Source organism: Budorcas taxicolor, chromosome 16 (assembly GCF_023091745.1).
Source record: "Budorcas taxicolor isolate Tak-1 chromosome 16, Takin1.1, whole genome shotgun sequence".
NCBI lineage: Eukaryota > Metazoa > Chordata > Mammalia > Artiodactyla > Bovidae > Budorcas > Budorcas taxicolor.
In genome coordinates this window covers 62,324,508-62,344,094 of record NC_068925.1, presented here as the reverse complement: position 1 = coordinate 62,344,094, position 19,587 = coordinate 62,324,508, and the positions used below count along the sequence as shown (strand labels likewise).

At 54.3% G+C, this 19,587-nt stretch overlaps 1 protein-coding gene across 1 annotated transcript in view; it reads right to left on the bottom strand.

Moving 5' to 3' along the window:
- Positions 1–881: 881 nt before the first annotated feature.
- The window catches only part of LHX4 (LIM homeobox 4), a 45,338-nt gene continuing 26,632 nt past the window's right edge, over positions 882–19,587 (bottom strand). The window contains exons 3-6 of the mRNA XM_052654018.1: positions 11,809–12,011; positions 3,983–4,137; positions 3,420–3,591; positions 882–1,276 (exon numbers count right to left, since the gene is read on the bottom strand). Coding sequence (XP_052509978.1) covers positions 882–1,276; positions 3,420–3,591; positions 3,983–4,137; positions 11,809–12,011 — 925 coding nt within the window. The remainder of the gene's footprint in view (positions 1,277–3,419; positions 3,592–3,982; positions 4,138–11,808; positions 12,012–19,587) is intronic.

Here is a 19,587-nt window from a genome sequence, read left to right as displayed (position 1 = left end):
TCGTTCTGTTCTCTCCATATTTTAGCTTTGATCATTTTGGAACCCATAGCCTGTCTTGTGGAATAAATAATACAAGCAAATTAAAAAGGCACATTGTGCACCAGGGGGACTTGTCAGGCAGTCGCTGGGATGGTCCAGGGCCACTCGGCTCCAGCCTCAGAGTCACCTGCAATAAAAACCACTTCTTGCCATCAGCGATTCAGTGATTGGGATGGAATTTCATAAACACCAAAACTGACAAAATTGTCTCTGGCGTGTAGTTCTGGGTAGGGAAAAAGTCATATTTTTCACAGCAAAAAAAAAAAAGAGGAGGGAGCATGTTTTCAACATCAAACTGTGGTCATCAAAGTTTTCCACTGATCTTTAATAAATGACTTTTTTTTTTAATTTTGAAAATTGGGGTTAAGTAAGGGTGGTCCAGAAATCACTTTTATCGATACTCAAGGGCCATGAGGCCTCCACCTTGGGAATCTCAGTTCTGGTGAGAGCAGTGGTTCGGGAGACATCTCACGAGACTCTCCAGTTGGAGCAGAGTTCCCGAAGGCTTAGGTGGCCTGACACAGTCACCCATCAACCAAGCACTGAGCAGCCAAAGCTTGTAAGCAGGACGGGGGCAGGGAGGAGCCGACCAGCCGGCACCCTAGCGCTCTGGGCTCTGCGCCCCTGTGCTGTGTTCTGAGAGGTGGCTGCTCTCCCACCGCTTCCCAGGAAAGCCAGCCCCAGTGGGGTCCTGCCGCGACCTCCCCGGGATCAGCAGAGGACTTCCATTGAAAATAATGGAAATTCACATTGGCGCACTTTCGATCCTTAAAAGGCAAGTGTCTTTCAATCCTTGAAGATATTCTCTCAAGCCAGAGGACAGGTAGGGTGGGGAGAAGTGTTTAAAAAGGAGGATGATCCATTTCATCGAGCCAAGAGGCCGGGCTAGTCGGAAAGTCGGGGTAGCCTACACTGCTTCCTGTGGAGATGTCAGAGGTGGGTCCCCCAGCCATGGCTCTCAGCGTCTGGCTTACTCCCTGCCCTGTGTGCGCAATGAGGCCCAAGTTACTGTCCACCGTGTAATCCAGCCCATTGAGCAAAGGAGCGTGGGATGGCAGGGACGAGATGGAGGATGGAGACTGGGGGATTCCATAGGGGCTCCCATCCCTCAAGTCCTGATAGGATTGTCCTGTCCCGTCCATGGAGAAGCTCCCATTCATTAACTGTCCGCCTGAAACGTCCCCCACGTTGCCATAAATCCTATTGGTGTGGCCAAGTTCTGAGAGAATCTGATCCTCTGTGGACAAAAGAACGGAGATTTATTGTCAGCCGCCAGGACTCCAGTGCTCCCCTGATCTTCGCAACCTAGGGATACACATGACCAGGAAAGAAGCCCGAGCATGAACCAGACACCAACCTGTCAGCCTGGCATCTAGACCCTGACCCACGTCAAGGGGAGAAGCAGAACAAACACCTCCAGAGACCACACGCCCAGGTCCCAGGAGGCTGGACAAATGTTCCGTGAGCTTGTTGGTCTCAGGTGGGTCATGTATGAAGAGGCCTACACTAACAGCTATGGAGTACGAACGCCTGAGGTTTGCTGTATCACATGTCATCCGCAGCACAAATGGAAGAAACTCCGTGCTAACAGGATTTCATCTGAAAGCTTTCAAGCCGAGAAAAGTGCTTGATTCAGTTGTAGGGAAACAAGCAGGGCCGTAGGGTCGAGGGAGCTGAGGACTCATGACATGTATATACGAAAGCTTTCTGCTCTACCTGGGAAAGAGGTTCAGTATCAAAGGACTTGGTTTCTCTAAGTTCTTCACTGGGGACAAAGCATTGGATTGATTAAGGCAAATGGACCTTCTTGTTTCTTGAGCAATTTCATTAACGGGATCTCGTGGTATCTTTGCCACCTGGAAGAATTCATCTCTCCAACAGAGGTGAACAATTTTAGTCTTAAGAAAAATAAGATTATATAGTTATGTGGAGAGACCAGTGATATGTCAACCTGGGGGCCCACCTGCACCCAACAGAAAGGAGCTACAAAATAAAACTTGATAATCCTGTGTGTTCCAGATGTTGATTTCAGCACCTTAGAGGAGATTGAATGGCTTTCCACCCCCATGTCCCCACCAAAGAGGCCTGGAAGGTGCGTCTGGAACATGCCCCGGGCCTCATGGGCAGACCTTTGGGCTGACCTATGGTCCTCTCAGGAAATCATGGTCCTCGCAGGCAGCTCTTGCCATCTGCTGCCCCACAGACTTCCTTTCTATTCCCATTGGGCCTGTGTGTCCATTCCTACCAAGGCCACCCCAGAGTGGAGTTCAACACTTCTCCCTTCTGACAACCTGCCCTAGGCTGTCCCACATCCCATCCATGAAAATGAAAAGGTGGAGGAGAGTCATGCCCTTTAAAGGGGGCAGGAGATGAAGGCTCAGCTACACTGTAAAATGGCCATTAACTGGCGTTTTGCCTACACCTGTCATCCCCAGTGACCAGGGCCCTCTGTGGGAACCACAAGCTTCCTAAGAATGGTTGTGTCTTCCAAGCGTAAAAATGTGCTGAGCTCTCTCCAAACGCATCCACAGTCAGTTGTATTCACGGATTCCCACAAGACCACTGGGATATGGGCAAGGATACGGTTATACCCATTTAGAGATGGGTAAGGCTCAAGAAAAGTAAATCAATTGGACAGAGCCACAACTGGAAACCAGATTTCTGATTCCCCCAGCTCAGGCCTCTTCCCTTCTCCTGCCACAAGAGAAGACCTTCCACATTTGAGGACTCAATACAAGAGAATGGCTATTTGCAAACAACTAAAGGATCCAAAACATGCATCCATTTGCAATTTTGCTGATGCACAAAATTTGAATGTAGCACATGCAGCAAAGCATACGTGCTGGGGACAAGACGGAGTGAGCGGTGGGGGAAGGGATTTCAGAATGAGGCCAGCCCCCACCTCACATGCACTCACAGTACTGACTCCCCAGGGCCAAGGGCTGTGACGCACATCTTCCCACCACCAGCAGAGGAGAGGGCTTACTCTAGGGGGTCACGGGAGGAAGGCCACTAACCCCATTGAGGGGAGAAATGCTGGAGAGAGGCTTGGGGCACAGACTGAGACACAGGGGTCCTTTGCAGCTGTGTGGGCTGATGAGGGAGCCCCGGGCAGCAGGCAAGGAGGGGAGGCCTTCGGGCCTGCAGGCCTGGGAGCCCAGCTTCCATGGGTCAGCAGCAGAGCTCTGGTTTCCTCTGCCCCGTCCCCTCTGGAAGGCCACGGCATTTCCCCCCACCCTTTACTCCAAGTCACAGGGTGGGGCCTGTGTTCAGGAGAGAGCTGGCAAAGCCTCCAGAAAGACCCCTCCTGCCTGTCGGGGGTCACTGTTTCCTAGGGGCCTCTCCTAGGGCCTCGGCCTCGCCCCTCCAGCCCTGCTCACCTCGGAAGCTCAGCTCACTGTCACTAACCCCACAGTCCTCCGCAGAGCTCTCCTTCTCCTGCTTGCTGCCTCCGCGGCTCCTCTTGACACTCTTGTAGAACTGCCCCCAGCGGTGCCGCCCTGCGTCCTTCTTCAGTCGCTTCTCCTTGGCCCTTCTGTTCTGAAACCAAACCTGCCACAACAAGCAAAGGGACACACTTTGGGGGTGTCCGCCACAAGTCCAAAGCCCCGGGGGTCCCCGAGCCCAGAGACAGAGGCTGAAGCCCAGCAGATGGGTGAGGAGCGGGTTGTGCCCATCGCTTCCCCTGGCCTGGGCCTCAGACATCTCTGGTTCAGCAGATTTCCTGGGCCGTGGCCCTGAGCCCAGTGCCCCGAGGGGATCAGGGGCCACACTGTGAGGCGCCATGGTTACCTGGAGCCGTCCTCCTGTGGACGCGCGGATGTGGGGACCCACAGGACACCCTCCACCCCCACGCCAGACCCGGCACTAGGTGGTTGGTGCCCGGCCTGGGATCCCTGGTCAGCAAAGACGCCCCCACGGGTCGGGGTGGCTGGAGCCTCACCTGTACAACCCTCATGTCCAGGCCTGTCTCCGAGGACAGCTGCTCCCTCACGTGCCGGGCGGGCTTAGGGGAGTTCTTATAGGCGTTCTTCAGCGTCTCCAGCTGCTTCGCTGTGATGGTGGTCCGGGGCCGCTTAGCTCCAGCCTCTGAGTCATCTGCAACGAAAACCACTTGTTACTGCGTCCAGCCCATCTGAAGCAGCTGGGTCTCACCCCTCCTTCCTCCTTTCCTCATGTAATCTTGCCTGCTACGGGCAAGAGGGAGGAAGAATGGGGAATGTCAGGGGAGAGTATTCTTGATCCACATGGAGCCCACTCCTGCACTACAGGCCTTCCCGAGTCACTGAAAAGGTAGGACAATATGCTGTTCCCCCAGCTCCCTGCCTCTTCCCATTCCTTCCCAGCCCAGCCACACGGGGCTCTCATCAGACTGAAGGCGTACCATTCTACATGTTTCCCCATCATGGCACACTCCACTGGCCAACCTCGTGAGTTACTGCCAAGGCTGCAGAGGGGAAGGAGACAGAAGGAAGTCTTTGCCCTGGGCTGCCCCAGATACCTGTCCCTCCTCCCATCAGAAGCCTCCATTCCCCCAGGTCCCACCCATGACCTCATTGCCTTTCCACAGCCCTGGGCTCACAGCAAAGGTGACGTGTCCATTTACTATTCACCTAAGCAATGTTCATAAATTATGGGTCAGAACCCAAAAGTGGGTTGTAAAGTCAATTTAGTTGATCAAAAACTAAAAGAGCAAACAAGATGGATAACATGAAATGAGATGAGATGGGATGGGATGGGATGGGATGGGGTGGGGGGGTAGGGTGGGATGGGATGGGATGGGGTGGGGGGGTAGGGTGGGGTAGGATGGGATGGGGTGGGGGGGCAGGGTGGGGTACGATGGGATGGGGTGGGGTAGGGTGGGATGGGATGGGATGGGGTGGGGTGGGTGGGATGGGATGGGGTGGGGTGGGTGGGATGGGATGGGGTGGGATGGGATGGGGTGGGGTGGGATGGATGGGATGGGGTGGGATGGGATGGGATGGGGTGGGGTGGGGTGGGGTGGGGTGGCCTGGGGTGGGATGGATGGGATGGGGTGGGCTGGATGGGGTGGGCTGGATGGGATGGGGTAGGGTAGGATGGGATGGCCTGGAGTGGGATGGATGGGATAGGATGGGGTGGGGTGGATGGGCTGGGGTAGGGGAGGTGGATGGGGTGGGGTGGGGGTGGGGGTGGGGTGGGGGTGGGGTAGGGTGGCCTGGGGTGGGATGGATGGGATGGGATGGGGTGGGGTGGGATGGGATGGGGTAGGGTGGGGTGGATGGGATGGGGTTGGATGGGATGTGGTGGGGTGGGGGGGATGGGGAGGGCTGGGGTGGGATGGATGGGATAGGGTGGGATGGATGGGATGGGGTGGGGTGGGGTGGCCTGGGGTGGGATGGATGGGATGGGATGGGGTGGGGTGGATGGGGTGGATGCGATGGGGTGGGGTGGGGTGGGATGGGATGGGGTGGATGGGATGTGGTGGGGTGCGTGGGATGGGGTTGGATGGGATGTGGTGGGGTGGGGAGGATGGGGAGGGCTGGGGTGGGATGGATGGGATAGGGTGGGATGGATGGGATGGGGTGGGGTGGGGTGGGGTGGATGGGATGGGGTGAGGTGGGGTGGATGGGATGGGGAGGGCTGGGGTGGGATGGATGGGGTGGGGTGGGGTGGGGGGGATGGGGTGGGGTGGGGTGGGGTGGATGGGATGGGGTGGGGTGGGGTGGATGGGATGGCGTGAGGTGGGGTGGATGGGATGGGGAGGGCTGGGGTGGGATGGATGGGATGGGGTGGGGTGGATGGGGTGGGGTGGGGTGGGGTGGGGTGGATGGGGTGGGGTGGGGTGGGGTGGATGGGATGGGGTGAGGTGGGGTGGATGGGATGGGGAGGGCTGGGGTGGGATGGATGGGGTGGGGTGGGGTGGGGTGGATGGGATGGGGTGGGGTGGGGTGGGGTGGATGGGATGGGGTGGGGTGGGGTGGGGTGGGGTGGATGGGATGGGGTGAGGTGGGGTGGATGGGATGGGGAGGGCTGGGGTGGGATGGATGGGATGGGGTGGGGTGGATGGGGTGGGCTGGGTGGATGGGGTGGGGTGGGGTGGATGGGGTGGGGTGGGGTGGGGTGGATGGGATGGGGTGGGGTGGGGTGGGGTGGATGGGATGGGGAGGGCTGGGGTGGGATGGATGGGATGGGGTGGGGTGGATGGGGTGGGGTGGGGTGGATGGGATGGGGTGGGATGGATGGGATGGGGTGGGGTGGGGTGGGGTGGATGGGGTGGGGTGGGGTGGGGTGGGGTGGATGGGATGGGGTGAGGTGGGGTGGATGGGATGGGGAGGGCTGGGGTGGGATGGATGGGATGGGGTGGGGTGGATGGGGTGGGGTGGGGTGGATGGGATGGGGTGGGATGGATGGGATGGGGTGGGGTGGGGTGGGGTGGATGGGGTGGGGTGGGGTGGGGTGGGGTGGATGGGATGGGGTGGGGTGGGGTGGATGGGGTGGGGTGGGGTGGGGTGGATGGCGTGGGGTGGGGTGGGGTTGATGGGATGGGGTGGGGTGGGGTGGATGGGATGGGATGGGGTGGGGTGGGGTCGGGTGGGGTGGATGGGGTGGGATGGATGAGGCAGATGAGGGCAAGTGTTGCTTCATGAAACTTGATCAGTGTCAGGTGTATGAATGTGTGTGCTGAGTTAAAACAAGTTTCTTACTGTGGCTTATATTCAAACACATTTTTTTGAAAAACACTTGTATAAAGAGTGTTCAGGACAACAAGCTGACTAATCAACTGTCTTCAACGGATTTTGAGCCTCAGGTGCCTGTAAGTCAAAGGCTCTTCTCAGCCAGAGTCCAGCACAGAAGCAGCACTGAGTGTAAATGGTTTGCTCCTCGCCCAGCACTCAGGCTCATCCATCCTCTGCCCAGCACGCCTGCCCAGAGTCAGGAAGCGGAATGGCAGCTGCCTCCAGCCCCCTGAGTCCTCTGTGCCCCTTCACACTGGTGTCCTTTGAAGAGGGTCTGCCCCATGTCTATCTTCTTCCCTTTCTTCCCTTCCATCCAGGGAAGTCCTCTCTTAAAACAACAATAATCGCTGATGTTTATCAAGAGCTTGATGTGCCTATGATCCTCATGACCATTCTAAATGGCTTTTCTCGGGGTCAGAAGACCTGGGTTCTCCATTCTCACTGAGTCAGTGATGTGGGCAAGTCCTCTCACCTTCAGAAGCCTGGGTGTGGGCAGCCCGGCTCACACGACAAGCCATGGTGCACACAGTGGATGGGGGACAGGCCCCCAGTCCTCCCTTCTCCTCGGGCTGTTTTCTTCCCCAGCAGAGCCACCATCATCCTCAGAGCCCCGCCACCCAAGTCCCTCCCTGGGGTCCTGAACCCAATGAGGAAGGATTCCAGAGCCACCAAGGCAGACACTGAGAAAACCTTCAAAACTCGTTGTTAGGAATCACTTCCTTCTTCCCATATTTATAGAGATAATAACATGACAGCACGATGTAAATACAAAATAGTGCCTTTCAAAAATACTCATATACTCTTCAGAGTTTCTGCCAATGGAGAGGAAGTGGTGCAGTGGATACGAATCTGCCCGCCAATGCAGGGGACACGGGTTCAAGCCCGGGCCCGGGAAGACTCTGCGTGACGAGGAGTTACTAAGCCCATGGGCCACAACTACTGAGCCTGCACTCTAGAGCCCGCAGGCCGAAACTCCTGAAGCCCGTGTGCCAAGAGCCCACGCCCCATAGCAAGAGAAGTCACCACAGTGAGAAACCCGTGCACTGCAATGAAGAGCAGCCTCTGCACAACGCAGCTAGAGAAAGCCCGTGTAAAGCAACAAAGACCCAGTGCAGCCAAAAATATTTTTTTTAGCCTTAAAAAAAAAAAATCCATGTACTCTTTACACACAAAATTTGAAATAATGGAAACACTCCAAATTTTTAATTCATCAAGAATCACTTAATTTCAAAATAGGTTGCCTTAGTGAATTAGAAATTGTTCTTAGCATGGCCACTGGGCAGTGCCATTGGGACAAACCCCCGTTGTCCTGGGTTGGTGGCTCCTTGGTTCTGTACTGCTGGCCGCATGCACAGAACTTTCTTCTTGCGATTACAGGGACTATTATGCTGTTATTTTAACATTCACTGTTATTATAATTTAAAATCTTTTTTATATCCTATAACAATGTCATCCAAGTATTCATTAAGTAGCAGTGGCAGTGCTCATGCTGAAAAATGTACCCAAAAATCAATAACTTTGGTGTGGAAGTTAAATGTGATAAAACGCTATGAGGAAGGCCAAGCAAGACCATGATACCCTAGGCTGTTAATTTAGGAGAGAGCATCTGGGAGGGACTGAGATAGTGCTGAGAAAATAAAAAGTAGCATTAAGGCAAAGATACATTTCACTGATTATGGATTTATGTGCTCCCAGAATACATCCCACCCCAATTTTTCACATTAACTCCTATGGGAAAATTAGCCTTAAAATATGTTAGTTTTGAGTTATGCAGGGTCTCCTAGCACTTGTCCTTGGCATAAAAGGCAACCTCATTATATTGAAAATGCAAATATTCAAGGAAATGTAACAAATGAACAAAATTATTCACACCAAGGTACAAATAGCTGATACTCAGTCCTTCGTGTAGCACAATGGAGGGTACCTAAGTCGGAAAGAAGGTTTAGATTAGCAAGAAGGGATCAAAACATAAAAAGAGAAAGCCCAATGTCCCACAGCAGACCAAGGCCCCTGCTGCACTCAGAATCACCCAGATTCCGTGGGATGGAGTGTTATCAGCCTCGCAGACAGCCAGAGGCCAGAATAACACACCAGAAACACTGTATAACGCCCGGTTGCTGGCAAACCTACAGCACATTTGTATTTCTCTTCCACACTGGTCTCTCCCTCATGTAACATCCCATTCCACAAGCTGCAGCCTCTTTGAACCCCAGGACACAGCCCTATGTGGCAGATGCTCTGACTCCCCTTGCGGTGCTGAGATGCCAAGGCTCAACCAGGTACACAATCGCCAGGGGACCCCCAAGTTAGTAGGTGACCCAGCAGAGATGCCCCCCGGCCTCTGAGGCCAGGTCCAGTGTCTTTCCACTGTCCTTCAGAGATTCTGCGTGGCGCAAACAATCCTGGATAGAAGTGTGAGCTCCACTGGGTCATTCTTGCCTCCCCAGCTGGTCTCTCCTTTCTCTTGACCCATCCGCAGCAGCAGCGGAGGCCAGGCTGCGACTTCTCAGGGTCTAAATGAGGCCTCTGATGGCGAGAAGCAGCTACCGGGCCTGGGGGGAGGCCTGCACCCTTAATGTCTCTGGTGAAGGGCATCAGAGTTCCGAAGACAGCTTGGGCTCTCTGAGTCCCTCTGCGTTGATGGTTTATCCCTGACAAGATGCCCTAATCTTCTGTGACACCGTAATTGACTCCAAAGCAACAGCACCAAGTGAGTTTAAAGGAGCCAGAGCAGATTAATACATTAAAGCAAGGAGTCTGGGAGCAGGCTTGCAGAGGCCCGGGAAAGAGGAGAAGAGATGGAAGGGCTGTCCATGCAGAAGGGCAGAGCTGGGGGAGGCGGGCAGAGTCGGGGGCGGGTGATGGAAGAGAGAGGTGCCGTCCCTCCCACCTCTGCCAGAGCCAAGCTGAGCTCCAGCGGCCTCACCGAAAGGGCCTCCCCATCACCACCCTTGAACTGTATTTATTAAGCAAAAAACTAATTTCTCCATGTTTTGATCATAACTATATAATATATAGGTGGGAACTCAGGAAAGACCTGGAAAGATATACACGAAATTGTTGTTGCTTTTTTTCTTTTTTTTCCCCAAGCCCAGAGCTGTCAACAAGAGCATTCTGCAGAACACCCTGAGTTCATAAAAATTCTAGTCAAGGGCAAATGACCTTGATGTTTCATGAGTTCATGCATCTGAAATGCCCAAGGTGAGTTTGGCCAAATGCCAAAATCTGAGCCCAGCTGGAGGGTACAGCTGTGAGTGAGGAGCCTGAGGTGAGGTGGTAGGAGGTGGGAAATCAGACATGGTCTTTCGGAGGGGAGCCAGGGAATGGGGGTTCAAGAGCTCCCCAAGCCCTGAAAAGTCCCAGGGCTGCCCAAGAACACGACCTCAGGCGGCAGGAGCAGCTGCTGCCCAGGCCGCCCCTGTGAAAGCAGGTTTTCTCGGGTGGCTGCTCAATGCTGGGGTCCGACATCAGTCGCAGTCCATGCCGTCAGCTTCTGTGCAGACCACAGACATGGCCCGGAGGCGGCCGGGGAGGGTGGCTGGGTGCGCGGGAGCAGATGGTCGAGATGGATGAGTCTCCATGAGTGAGGAGAGCATCTGCTGAGCATCTGCTCCCACATGAGGGCCTTTGGGAGACACAAGACTCATCACCAAGTCCCTGCCCTCAAGGAGCCTGCAGTCTGAGAGGAGAGACAGCAAGTTTAACGGAAACACAAGCTGACCTGTTCCAAGAGGGATTTAGGCCAATGCGAGGGCTCTTGCTGACCGAAGCCTTTGAGGTGTGGAGGTGCTGAGGTAAACGTGCACCCCGATATACAAAGCTAAGGACAGGGCAGTCCAGGGATCTGTCTCTTGCTTCAACAGTGCTTGGAAGGAACAGACCCAGGGACGCCCCTCGCTCCAGCCTCCGACCACCCTCCAACCTTTTTACCAGTCGCGACCTTTGGAATCCTCCGCTCAACTGTCCGCTATCACCAGGACCAGCCAACACCGTTTTTTGAGCTTAGCTCTATTACCCATCAACCATGAGCTCCCAGATGCATCAGAATTACTCCATCAAGGGGAGGCCGCCACCAACCGGCTGGTCAACAAGCATCTGCAGGCCTCCTAGACCTACCTCTCTCTGGGCTTCTATCTCAACCACAACAATATGGCTCGGGAGGCTGTGGGCCACTTTTCTTGCAAGTTGGAGGAGGAGGAGTGCAAGGGTGTGGAGTGAGTCTTGAACATGCAAAACCAGCGCAACAGCCACGCCCTCTTCCTGGACATGCAGGAGCCACCTCGAGATGAGTGGGGTAAGACCCAGGATGCTGTGGAAGCCGCTCTTCTCATGGAGAAGAACCCAAACCAGACCCTTTCAGATCTGCATGGCCTGGGTTCTCCCCTTGCAGACCCCTGCATCTGTGACTTATTGGAGAACCACTTCCTAGGGGAGAAGGTGAAACTCATCTAGAAGATGGATGGCCACCTGACCCACCTCTGCAGGCTGGCTGGTCCCTGGGTGGGGGTGGGAGAATATCTCTTCAAAAGGCTCACCCTCAAGCACAGCTAGGAGTCTCTGGAGCCCCTCTAATGCCAGGGTTTCTGCCTAAAGTCCCTCTCTGCAACCACGGGGCAGCTTGTTAACACCTTGGAGCCCTCTCTCAAGCCTTGGACCAAATGGAAACAATAAAGTTTTTTACAGCAAAAAACAAACAAACAAAAACTAAGGAGCATGGAACTTTCCTGGGGGTCCAGTGGCTAAGTCCCAATACAGGGAGTCTGAGTGATGATGAGCACAAGGTCCCAGCTATGCCTGAGCCAAAGTACTGCCTTGTCCCAAGACAAGCAGCTGCTCAGCGACCATAACCTGACTGATGCTTCAGTGGGGAAGCCAAAGGCAAGGACTGGGCGGGGGGGGGGGGGGGGGGGGGGGGGGCGGGTTGAGAGATCTCTCTCCCTTCAGGCATCTGGGAAGGTTCTAGAAGAGGCAGGATGCCTGCAGGGCTCCGAGGGGTGGGCAGCCTGGACTCGCAGGACAGAGGTTGGCCATGCAGGGCCCAGCTAATTACCGTTCTGCTTGGCTGTCTCATAGTCCTCCTTGCACACCAGCCGCCCGTCCTCCATGAGGTAGAACTCGTCCCCCGTGGCCAGCTGCCGGTTACAGATGATGCATGCGAAGCAGTGCAGGTGGTAGACGAAGTCCTGTGCCTTGCGGACCACCTGGGTCGGGGGGATGCCCTGCTGGCAGGCTGTGCATTTTGTGCCGAAGCGCCTGTCAGGGAACGAGAGTGGATTAGAGCACAGGGGTGGGGAGAGGGGTCTGGCTTCCCCCCACTTTTCATCAGCCCCTCGCCCACCCCACTGTTCTGGGGTGTCCATGGGCCTCCACCTCTGGGCCATCCAGTTGTCCAGGTAACAGGTCGTCAATTCACGCAGAGCCATAGGATCTTCCAAGTCCCACTGAGCAGACACTTTCACCCTCTGTTTCCTGGTCTCTTCAGCCTTATGGTGAAGCCTAGAGGACCAGTCCCACAAGGCAATTGCAAGTGCCCATGTGCATAAAGCATCAGGCAGAACACCTCTTCACGTGCTTCCCACAGGTGGAGCCGCATGGCCAGGACACCCCACATGTCAGGATCCACACAGGGGCTCCAGAGAAACTGCACTTGAGCAGCAGAGCAGAGCTCTTGAGATGGTTCCTCTCTTCTTCCTCTCCCCTCCACCCTGCACACGTTAAACCATCCTTACCAGCCTCCTCCCCCTTCCCACGCACAGCTCCAGAGATGTGAGCCCAGGAATCTGCATTTCTACCCCTGACACCATTCCGGGCAGGGAGTCTGCAGACCCGAGTTTAAAGGATGCTGCCTCAGACCTCTCTCCATCTGCACCTTTCTGGAGTAGCACTGAGATAAGAGGAAGGTACCCACCACCAGCCTGGTCCAAGGCTGGGAAGGAAAAAGAAGTAGACCCATTGAAAATATAGTCCAGTTGGGTCATTTAAGCCCCGTTCCCCATTCTGGCCACACACATAGAGCCATATCAGTGGTCCCAGAGGTCAGAGGGAAATTTGGGGCCAGTGTAGAGGTGGCGATGAAGGGGCGGGGGCGGTGGTGAGCCACTGCAGGTGAGCCTTCCCTGCTTCAGGAGGGAAGCAGGAGGGGCTGGGGAGGAAGGGGCAGAGTTTAAAACAGCAATCAACCTAATTATTCATGACATTTCACACAGCAGAACTTTATCTTCTTCAGGATGAAAGACTTCGCCTAATGGATCTGGGGAAGGTTTGATTTTAATGGTCCTTTTAACTAATGCTTATAGGCAGCCTGATTTCCCCTGAAAGGACAGTACATATTTCATCCACATTAATACCAAATAAATTAATTATGGTCATGGCTATCATGATGAATCCCAGATTAATGCAGAATGATGGGTCTCTTGTGCAGTAATGATACCTGCTGGGGGGCTGCAGGAGCCCAGAGCAGGCATGGCCAGCTGCGGCTTCAGCCCCCTCCCAGGGACACGGTCACAGAGAAGTGGGGGTCTAAATGGATAACCTCCAAAGAGCCAGCACTCCTCCAAAGAGTGTGGCCCCAAAGACTGCTCCACTGAGGCAAGATATAAGGAGGGCGGCAGGGTGTGAGGGGCTGAGGCATTTGGGTTGAAAGAACCCCAGACTTCAGAACTCCTGGAATGCCTCTGGGTTTTGTGAGGAGGGTGGTGTGCAGGGAGCAGGCCTCTTGCGAGCAGAGGTTCTCAGACTGGAGCTCAGGACAGGCTCCGTCAGCCACCTCTGAGTTGTTCAAAATTGTGCGTCAGAAGTTAGGGTCTGGACTTCCATCCGATTTTTCAAAAGATTTCAAAGCTTTCATCAGATTTCAAGTCCAGGACCCAAAAAAGTAGAGATCACATTTGTTGAATAAGTCAGTGAATAAAGAACCATGCTTTCAGAGGTTGTACATGGAGATGGCTAAATCTGAGAATGGAGAACAATGTCTACTGTCAGTTCTAGGTGGTTCTGTGGCTCAGTACCTACCAGAGCACAGGTGAGAACAGGCTTCTTCTGCAACTGCTGTTTAATCACGTCATTGTATTAGAGAGGAAGGCAGGCAGGCACCCAGCTCGTGTGTGTGGGTGTATGTGTGTGTTTCAGGGACAAAGGAAAGAAAAGTCTGCATATATGTTACTAGAGTGTGTTCTCAAATTGCCTATAGTTTTTCTATCCAGTCCAAGGCAATGCACAAAGCAGGTGTTTGAAATGAAACAATGCCTTCATCCTGCTCACTGCAAACCGTCTCAAATAAACCACCAAAACCCGAGTGTTCAAATCCTTTGCTGCAAAGGATGGAGCAGAAGCAGCTCCAGAGAAGAACTAGAGTTTTCCAAAAAGCAAGTCTTGTGGCCGAATCGAGGGCGGAGAGACCCGAGGAGTAGGAAGGCAGAGCAGAGACCTCAAAACAAAGCAGAGACTCCAAAACACAGTGGAGACCCTGCCACGCCCCTGCCCACAGGGAGGGCCATATCCTCTCCCCACTAAAAAGCAGGCAGTGGCTTTCTGTAACCAGAAGCCCAATTGACACCAGAGCCCCAGAGACATGAAAGATAACAGGGGTATAAATTTAATCTACATACCGACAGTGATTCATGCATGAGGGTGGCAAGTGCACAAGAAAAATGAAAAATAAATGGACTTTCCCACCAGCGTTTTTTAGCAATTGAAGCAATTTTCCTGATTGTGGGATTTATACCGATGGTAAGTGGAAGTTGCTTCTCGTTACCTTTCTCCCCTGGAGCACAGCCAATGGGACCCTTTGTTGAGGGGACTGTGTGCACCCCCGGGGCCCACAGGGTTCCTCCAGTGTGGCTGAGGCCCGAGGGGCGCCCAACCCCCACTCCTGATCAGAGCCAGCGAGCCCAGAACACGGTGCCGTCATCCTGTGGGTTGCGGATGCGATGACGACACTGTCGTGAGTTTCCAGATCTTAGGCTAGCCAGGGCTGCAGGTGCAACAGCCACGGCCTTGAAAGGCTGTGCGGCTTGTTCTGCGGCAGGCAGTAATGAGAGGGCCGTGGCTAAAACTCCCTGGATGGAAGTAAGGCACAAGTGTGAATTTGCCCTGAAGGATGACAGCGATGGGGGCAGAGCAGCACACTGGCCGAGGAAGAGGCCTCCGAGGAACTTGCCAGTCAGCACCCGCCTCATCCTATCACTGAGCCCCTACTGTGTGCAGACGGCACTGGCCTCGCTCATCAGAAGGACAACCCCTCTGGTGAGTGCTGCCCTGCCAGACCTCCGTGGACAGCCGGTCTCCCCAGGGAAAGCAGTTGGAGCTGATCCAAATGACAAAGAAAATGCAAGGAAGAATTCTAACAGCTCACATGGCTTTTCCTCCACAGAGCAATATCACCGGCGATTCTCACATCCCTGCCCAGAGAGAACCTCTGAAGGAGTGGACGAACGCATGCTGGGAGGAATGAGTGTGCCAACTGCGTCTTCAAGCGCGGGTCGGTGCAAGCAGGGGAGAATTAGCACGTGACATAACCGACTCTTTGTGACCCCATGGACTGTAGTCCACAGGCTCCTCTGCCCATGGAATTCTCCAGGCAAGAATACTAGAGTGGGTGCCCATTCCCTTCTCCAGGGGATCTTCCTGACTCAGGAATCAAACCTGGGTCTCTTGCATTGCAGGAAGATTCTTCATCGTCTGAGCTACCAAGGAAGCCCATAATAGCTGCAGCTCCTGGCAAAAGCTTTTCAAAGAAGGGACTTGAACCCCCTGTAAAATGAGGCCTAAAGTTTATTAAAACATCAACTTTCCACCCCACGTTGCTCTCATCATCACACTCAGTCCACAAATGTCTCCCAGCCCGAAAGGTAGGGACTCTGATACCTTCTGACAAATGAGAAACTGCGGCTCAGATTGGTGAGGTGCTGGCCCCAGCTCACACAGGCACAGAGTAGAAAGACCAGGATTTGAACTTGGTGTTTCTGATGGCACAGCTGGCACACAGTGGGCATCAGAGACACAAATGCCACAGAGAAGCCAGTCGTGGTGCACCCACTCTGAACTGGAACTGGGGCTCAGGGCCCTGTCCCCTCTGAGCCACTGGGGTCCCCGAACCTGCAATGTGGGGACCACCCCAGGAGCCCTCCCCCAACAGTCAGTGTCACCCCAACACACCGACTGATCCTGTCGACACTCCCCTGCCCCTACAGCTCAGGCGTGAAGGGCCTGGGTTGCTGTCTGTGGAAATGTACTAGGTGTTACAGCTGACATTCAAGGGCTGCCCCTGACCCCAGCGAGGGGACGAAACCTGTGTCCTTGGTCTCACCCTTCCCTCCATGCTCAAGCCCGAGTTCCCTCGGCCCATTTATCTGTCCACTCCCACCCTTCTCAACAGGCCTTGCTGGCCCACTCTCCAGCACAGGGTCTCCAGATACTGCAAAAGGGATGACAGGCAGACCTGGCAGGCACCACATCTTCTAGAAACAGATACATGTAAACCCTATACCACAGGTGTTCCAGCACATTCCTCATTTTATGTTCTCACCTACGATCAGACCAGGTACCATATTCAGGTCACCAATACGATTAAAAAGCAGCTCCCAGTTACCAAGCACCTGCTGTGTGCCCCTGTGTCCAAAACCTCACTTAAACCCACCACCGCTCTCAGGGGACCCCACTACCTCCCTGGGGTGTCATCGCCACCCTCAGCCCACCCCTTCCCTCCTGGGTGGATTCTGCTCCTGGCTCACCCTCACGCTCACCATTCCTGTTGCCAGAATTCTCAGTGACATCGATGTCCCCACAGCAAGTCCCTCGTGACCCAGTCCACTGAATTCTTTGACCTCTTCTCCTGAAGGTCATGGGCTTCCCAGGTGGCTCAGTGGTAAAGAATCCACCTGCCAATGCAGGAGACCCAGAAGATTCGGGTTATATACCCAGGTCAGGAAGATCCCCTGGAGGAGGAAATGGCAACTCACTCCAGTATTCTTGCCTGGGAAATCCCATGGACAGAGGAGCCTGGAGGGCTGCAGTCCACGGGGCTGCAAAGAGTCAGACATGGCTGAATGACAGAGCAGGCACCCCTGAAGGTCACATCCTCAGACACTCCCTCTCATGGTGCACCCCAGACAATGCCATCAGGAGCTAGAGCACTTCCAGGAATGACTTCCAAGCGTCACAGTGTCTTGCCCTTCCACTCGGTGCCCACAGCAGCCTGACTCCCACAACCCTGCCACCTGGCCCATTCTCACTGCCCCTCACCCTCCTCATGGCCTCACTTCCCCCCAACCCAGCAAGGACTCCGTGGTCCATCCTAGGAACCCCTCTCCTGCCCATACCCTCACTCCCCACTCTGCTCTCAACCCCCGACCTCCGCCACGCAGCACAGATGTCAGAACAGGGCTGAGGGAAACATACCTCCTCACTGACTGGACGACCTTTAAATTCAGGGTCCAGACCTCAGGAGGACCTGGGAAAGCACAGTGTCCCCTCTGGTCTGTTAACCTTCCCACCCTCCCATCCCTTCTCTCTCCCAATCCCCTCATCCTTGGTCTTAGCTGGTGGCCCAGCTCCCTGTTTCCGGGACAAAAGAGGAGCTCTCAGCAAAGGCCTGCGAGGCACTCCCCCTCTTCTGTCCACCCCCGGCACGCCCAGGCTCTCGCTCCCTACAGCTGACCCATCTGTGCTCCCGGTCAAGGCTGTCGGCCCATCTGGGCACAGAGTCCACCCCTTCCTAGGAAGATCATTCAGCAAGCAACTAGGCCCCTTGCCACCCACATCATCAATGTCCCCTCTCTATCACAGGTACCCAGCAGCATACAGCACGCTGTTACTTCTGCTACTTCAAGACAAAAACCTCTCGACCCTACGCCTCCCTGCATCTCTACTCCCCTCGGAGCAAAATCCCTCAGAAAAGGGGTTTATGCACAGGCTCTAATGCCCCTGTTCTCATTCTGCCTTGAGTCCACTCCGGCTGCCATGTGCTGACTCGACTGGGCCACAAAGCTCCCAGATATTTGGTCAGACGTCTTCCTGTGTGTGTCTGGAAGTCGTTTTGGACAGATTAACATTTCAAACAGTCGACCGAGTAAAGCAGATTGCCTTCCTCGCTGTGATGGGCCTCTTCCCGTCAGGTGAAGGCCCAAGGGACCACAAAGGCCTGTCCTCCCAGGAGTGAGCTCCCCCCGCTTGACTGCGGGAGCTGGGACGTCGGTCTTTTCCTGCCTTTAGACTTGAACTGAAGTGCTGGCTCTTCCTGGGTCTCAAGCCTACCGACCTGTATATACCATCAGCTCTCCTGGGTCCTCCAGCCCACTGACTGCAGGTCTTGGGGCTTCTTAAACTCTGAAATCCTGTGAGCCCATCCTTAAATTAAATCCCTTTATACTCTCTCTCACTCACACACACACACACACACACACACACACACACACACACAGCCTGTTGGTTGCATTTCTGTGGAAAACCCTGACTAATACCGTGCTCCAGTCAGGCGGTCGCTGATGAAACAACCCCAACTTCACTTAACCGGGGGGCCCCACACTGCTGAATCCGTTGGTCAGGCCTCATTGTCCCTCACCTTGCACCACATCGGCTCTCCCTCCTCCTTAGAACACGTCACTCACTGGGCCTCGGGACCTGGCTTTCCGGGTTCTGCTCCTTTCTGTGGCAGCCCCTGTTCCACCTCCCTCCACCTCTTCTTATCTATCCCACACCTCTGGGGATTCAACTTCACCTCCAGCTGGGACCTCCTCCCAACTCCAGATGGTACATCCCACGGCCGCCCCCTCAGCATCTCAATTCCTAATCTTTGCTCAGCATCTGCTCCTTCCCCATCTCAGAGAAGGGCGATTTCTCTCTTCCAGTTGCTCAGGCCCACAGCCTTGGACATCCTCGTGTGATCTGTCAGCAAATCTCATTGGCTCCACCCCAAATTACATCGGGCGCCACTCCCCCATTTGTAGGGGAAGAAATAAGTTCAGGGAGGGTAAGAAACATGCCAGAGACATCACAGCAATAGATGGCGGAGCTGGAATTTGAACCCAATCCTCTTCCTTTCTCTGGGAAGCAGAGTTGGGAGCAGTCCAACCCAGGCCCACAGCAGCCCCCATGTGTGGGAGCCGCCACAGAGCAGTGCACCATCCCAAGAAAACAAAATATCACACAACTTAATTTTATGCTTTAATTGCGTGGCGGTGATTTACTGCCGACCGTATATTTTTTCCCCAGTTGACACTTTCCTCCATGTATTTCTTTTATCTATCACCACGCTTGACAGGTAAGTCGCTGATATTTACTGTTTCTGTATGTACCAATATTTCCAACATATATCACCACCACAGCCATGTCATGGCACGCGGAGTCCTGCCCTAGAACAGTCAGCCTTCTCCAGATGGAGAAGGTGCCATATTTGGAGAAGGCCTGACACCAGAGGACATTAGAGCCTTAGAGAATGGGGACACAGCTATGCCATACGCATATTCACACATAAACCTCCCAGGCCCAGCAGAACTCCGCTCAGGCTCCACTTTTTATTTGCAGTTTCTAATATAACATTTTTCTTTTCAACGAGCATTCAATATTACTTTGAGATGAATGCAACTGGAAGAGCTTTAGAATCAGTCACCTAGTCCAACCTCCTCGTTTAACACAGAAGAAAATGGCCCGGAGAGGGTCAGAGATTTGCTCAAGATCACATAGCCCAGTGAGTGGCAGGAAAAAAAATCTACAGCCCAACTCTCCCTTCCCCCAATCACATGTCCCTGCTTTCCCTGCTGGGGGGAGATTTGCTTCCCAAGAGGCAATGGGACATGTAGGAACTGACCCTCTTCTCCCAGAGTCCAGTCCA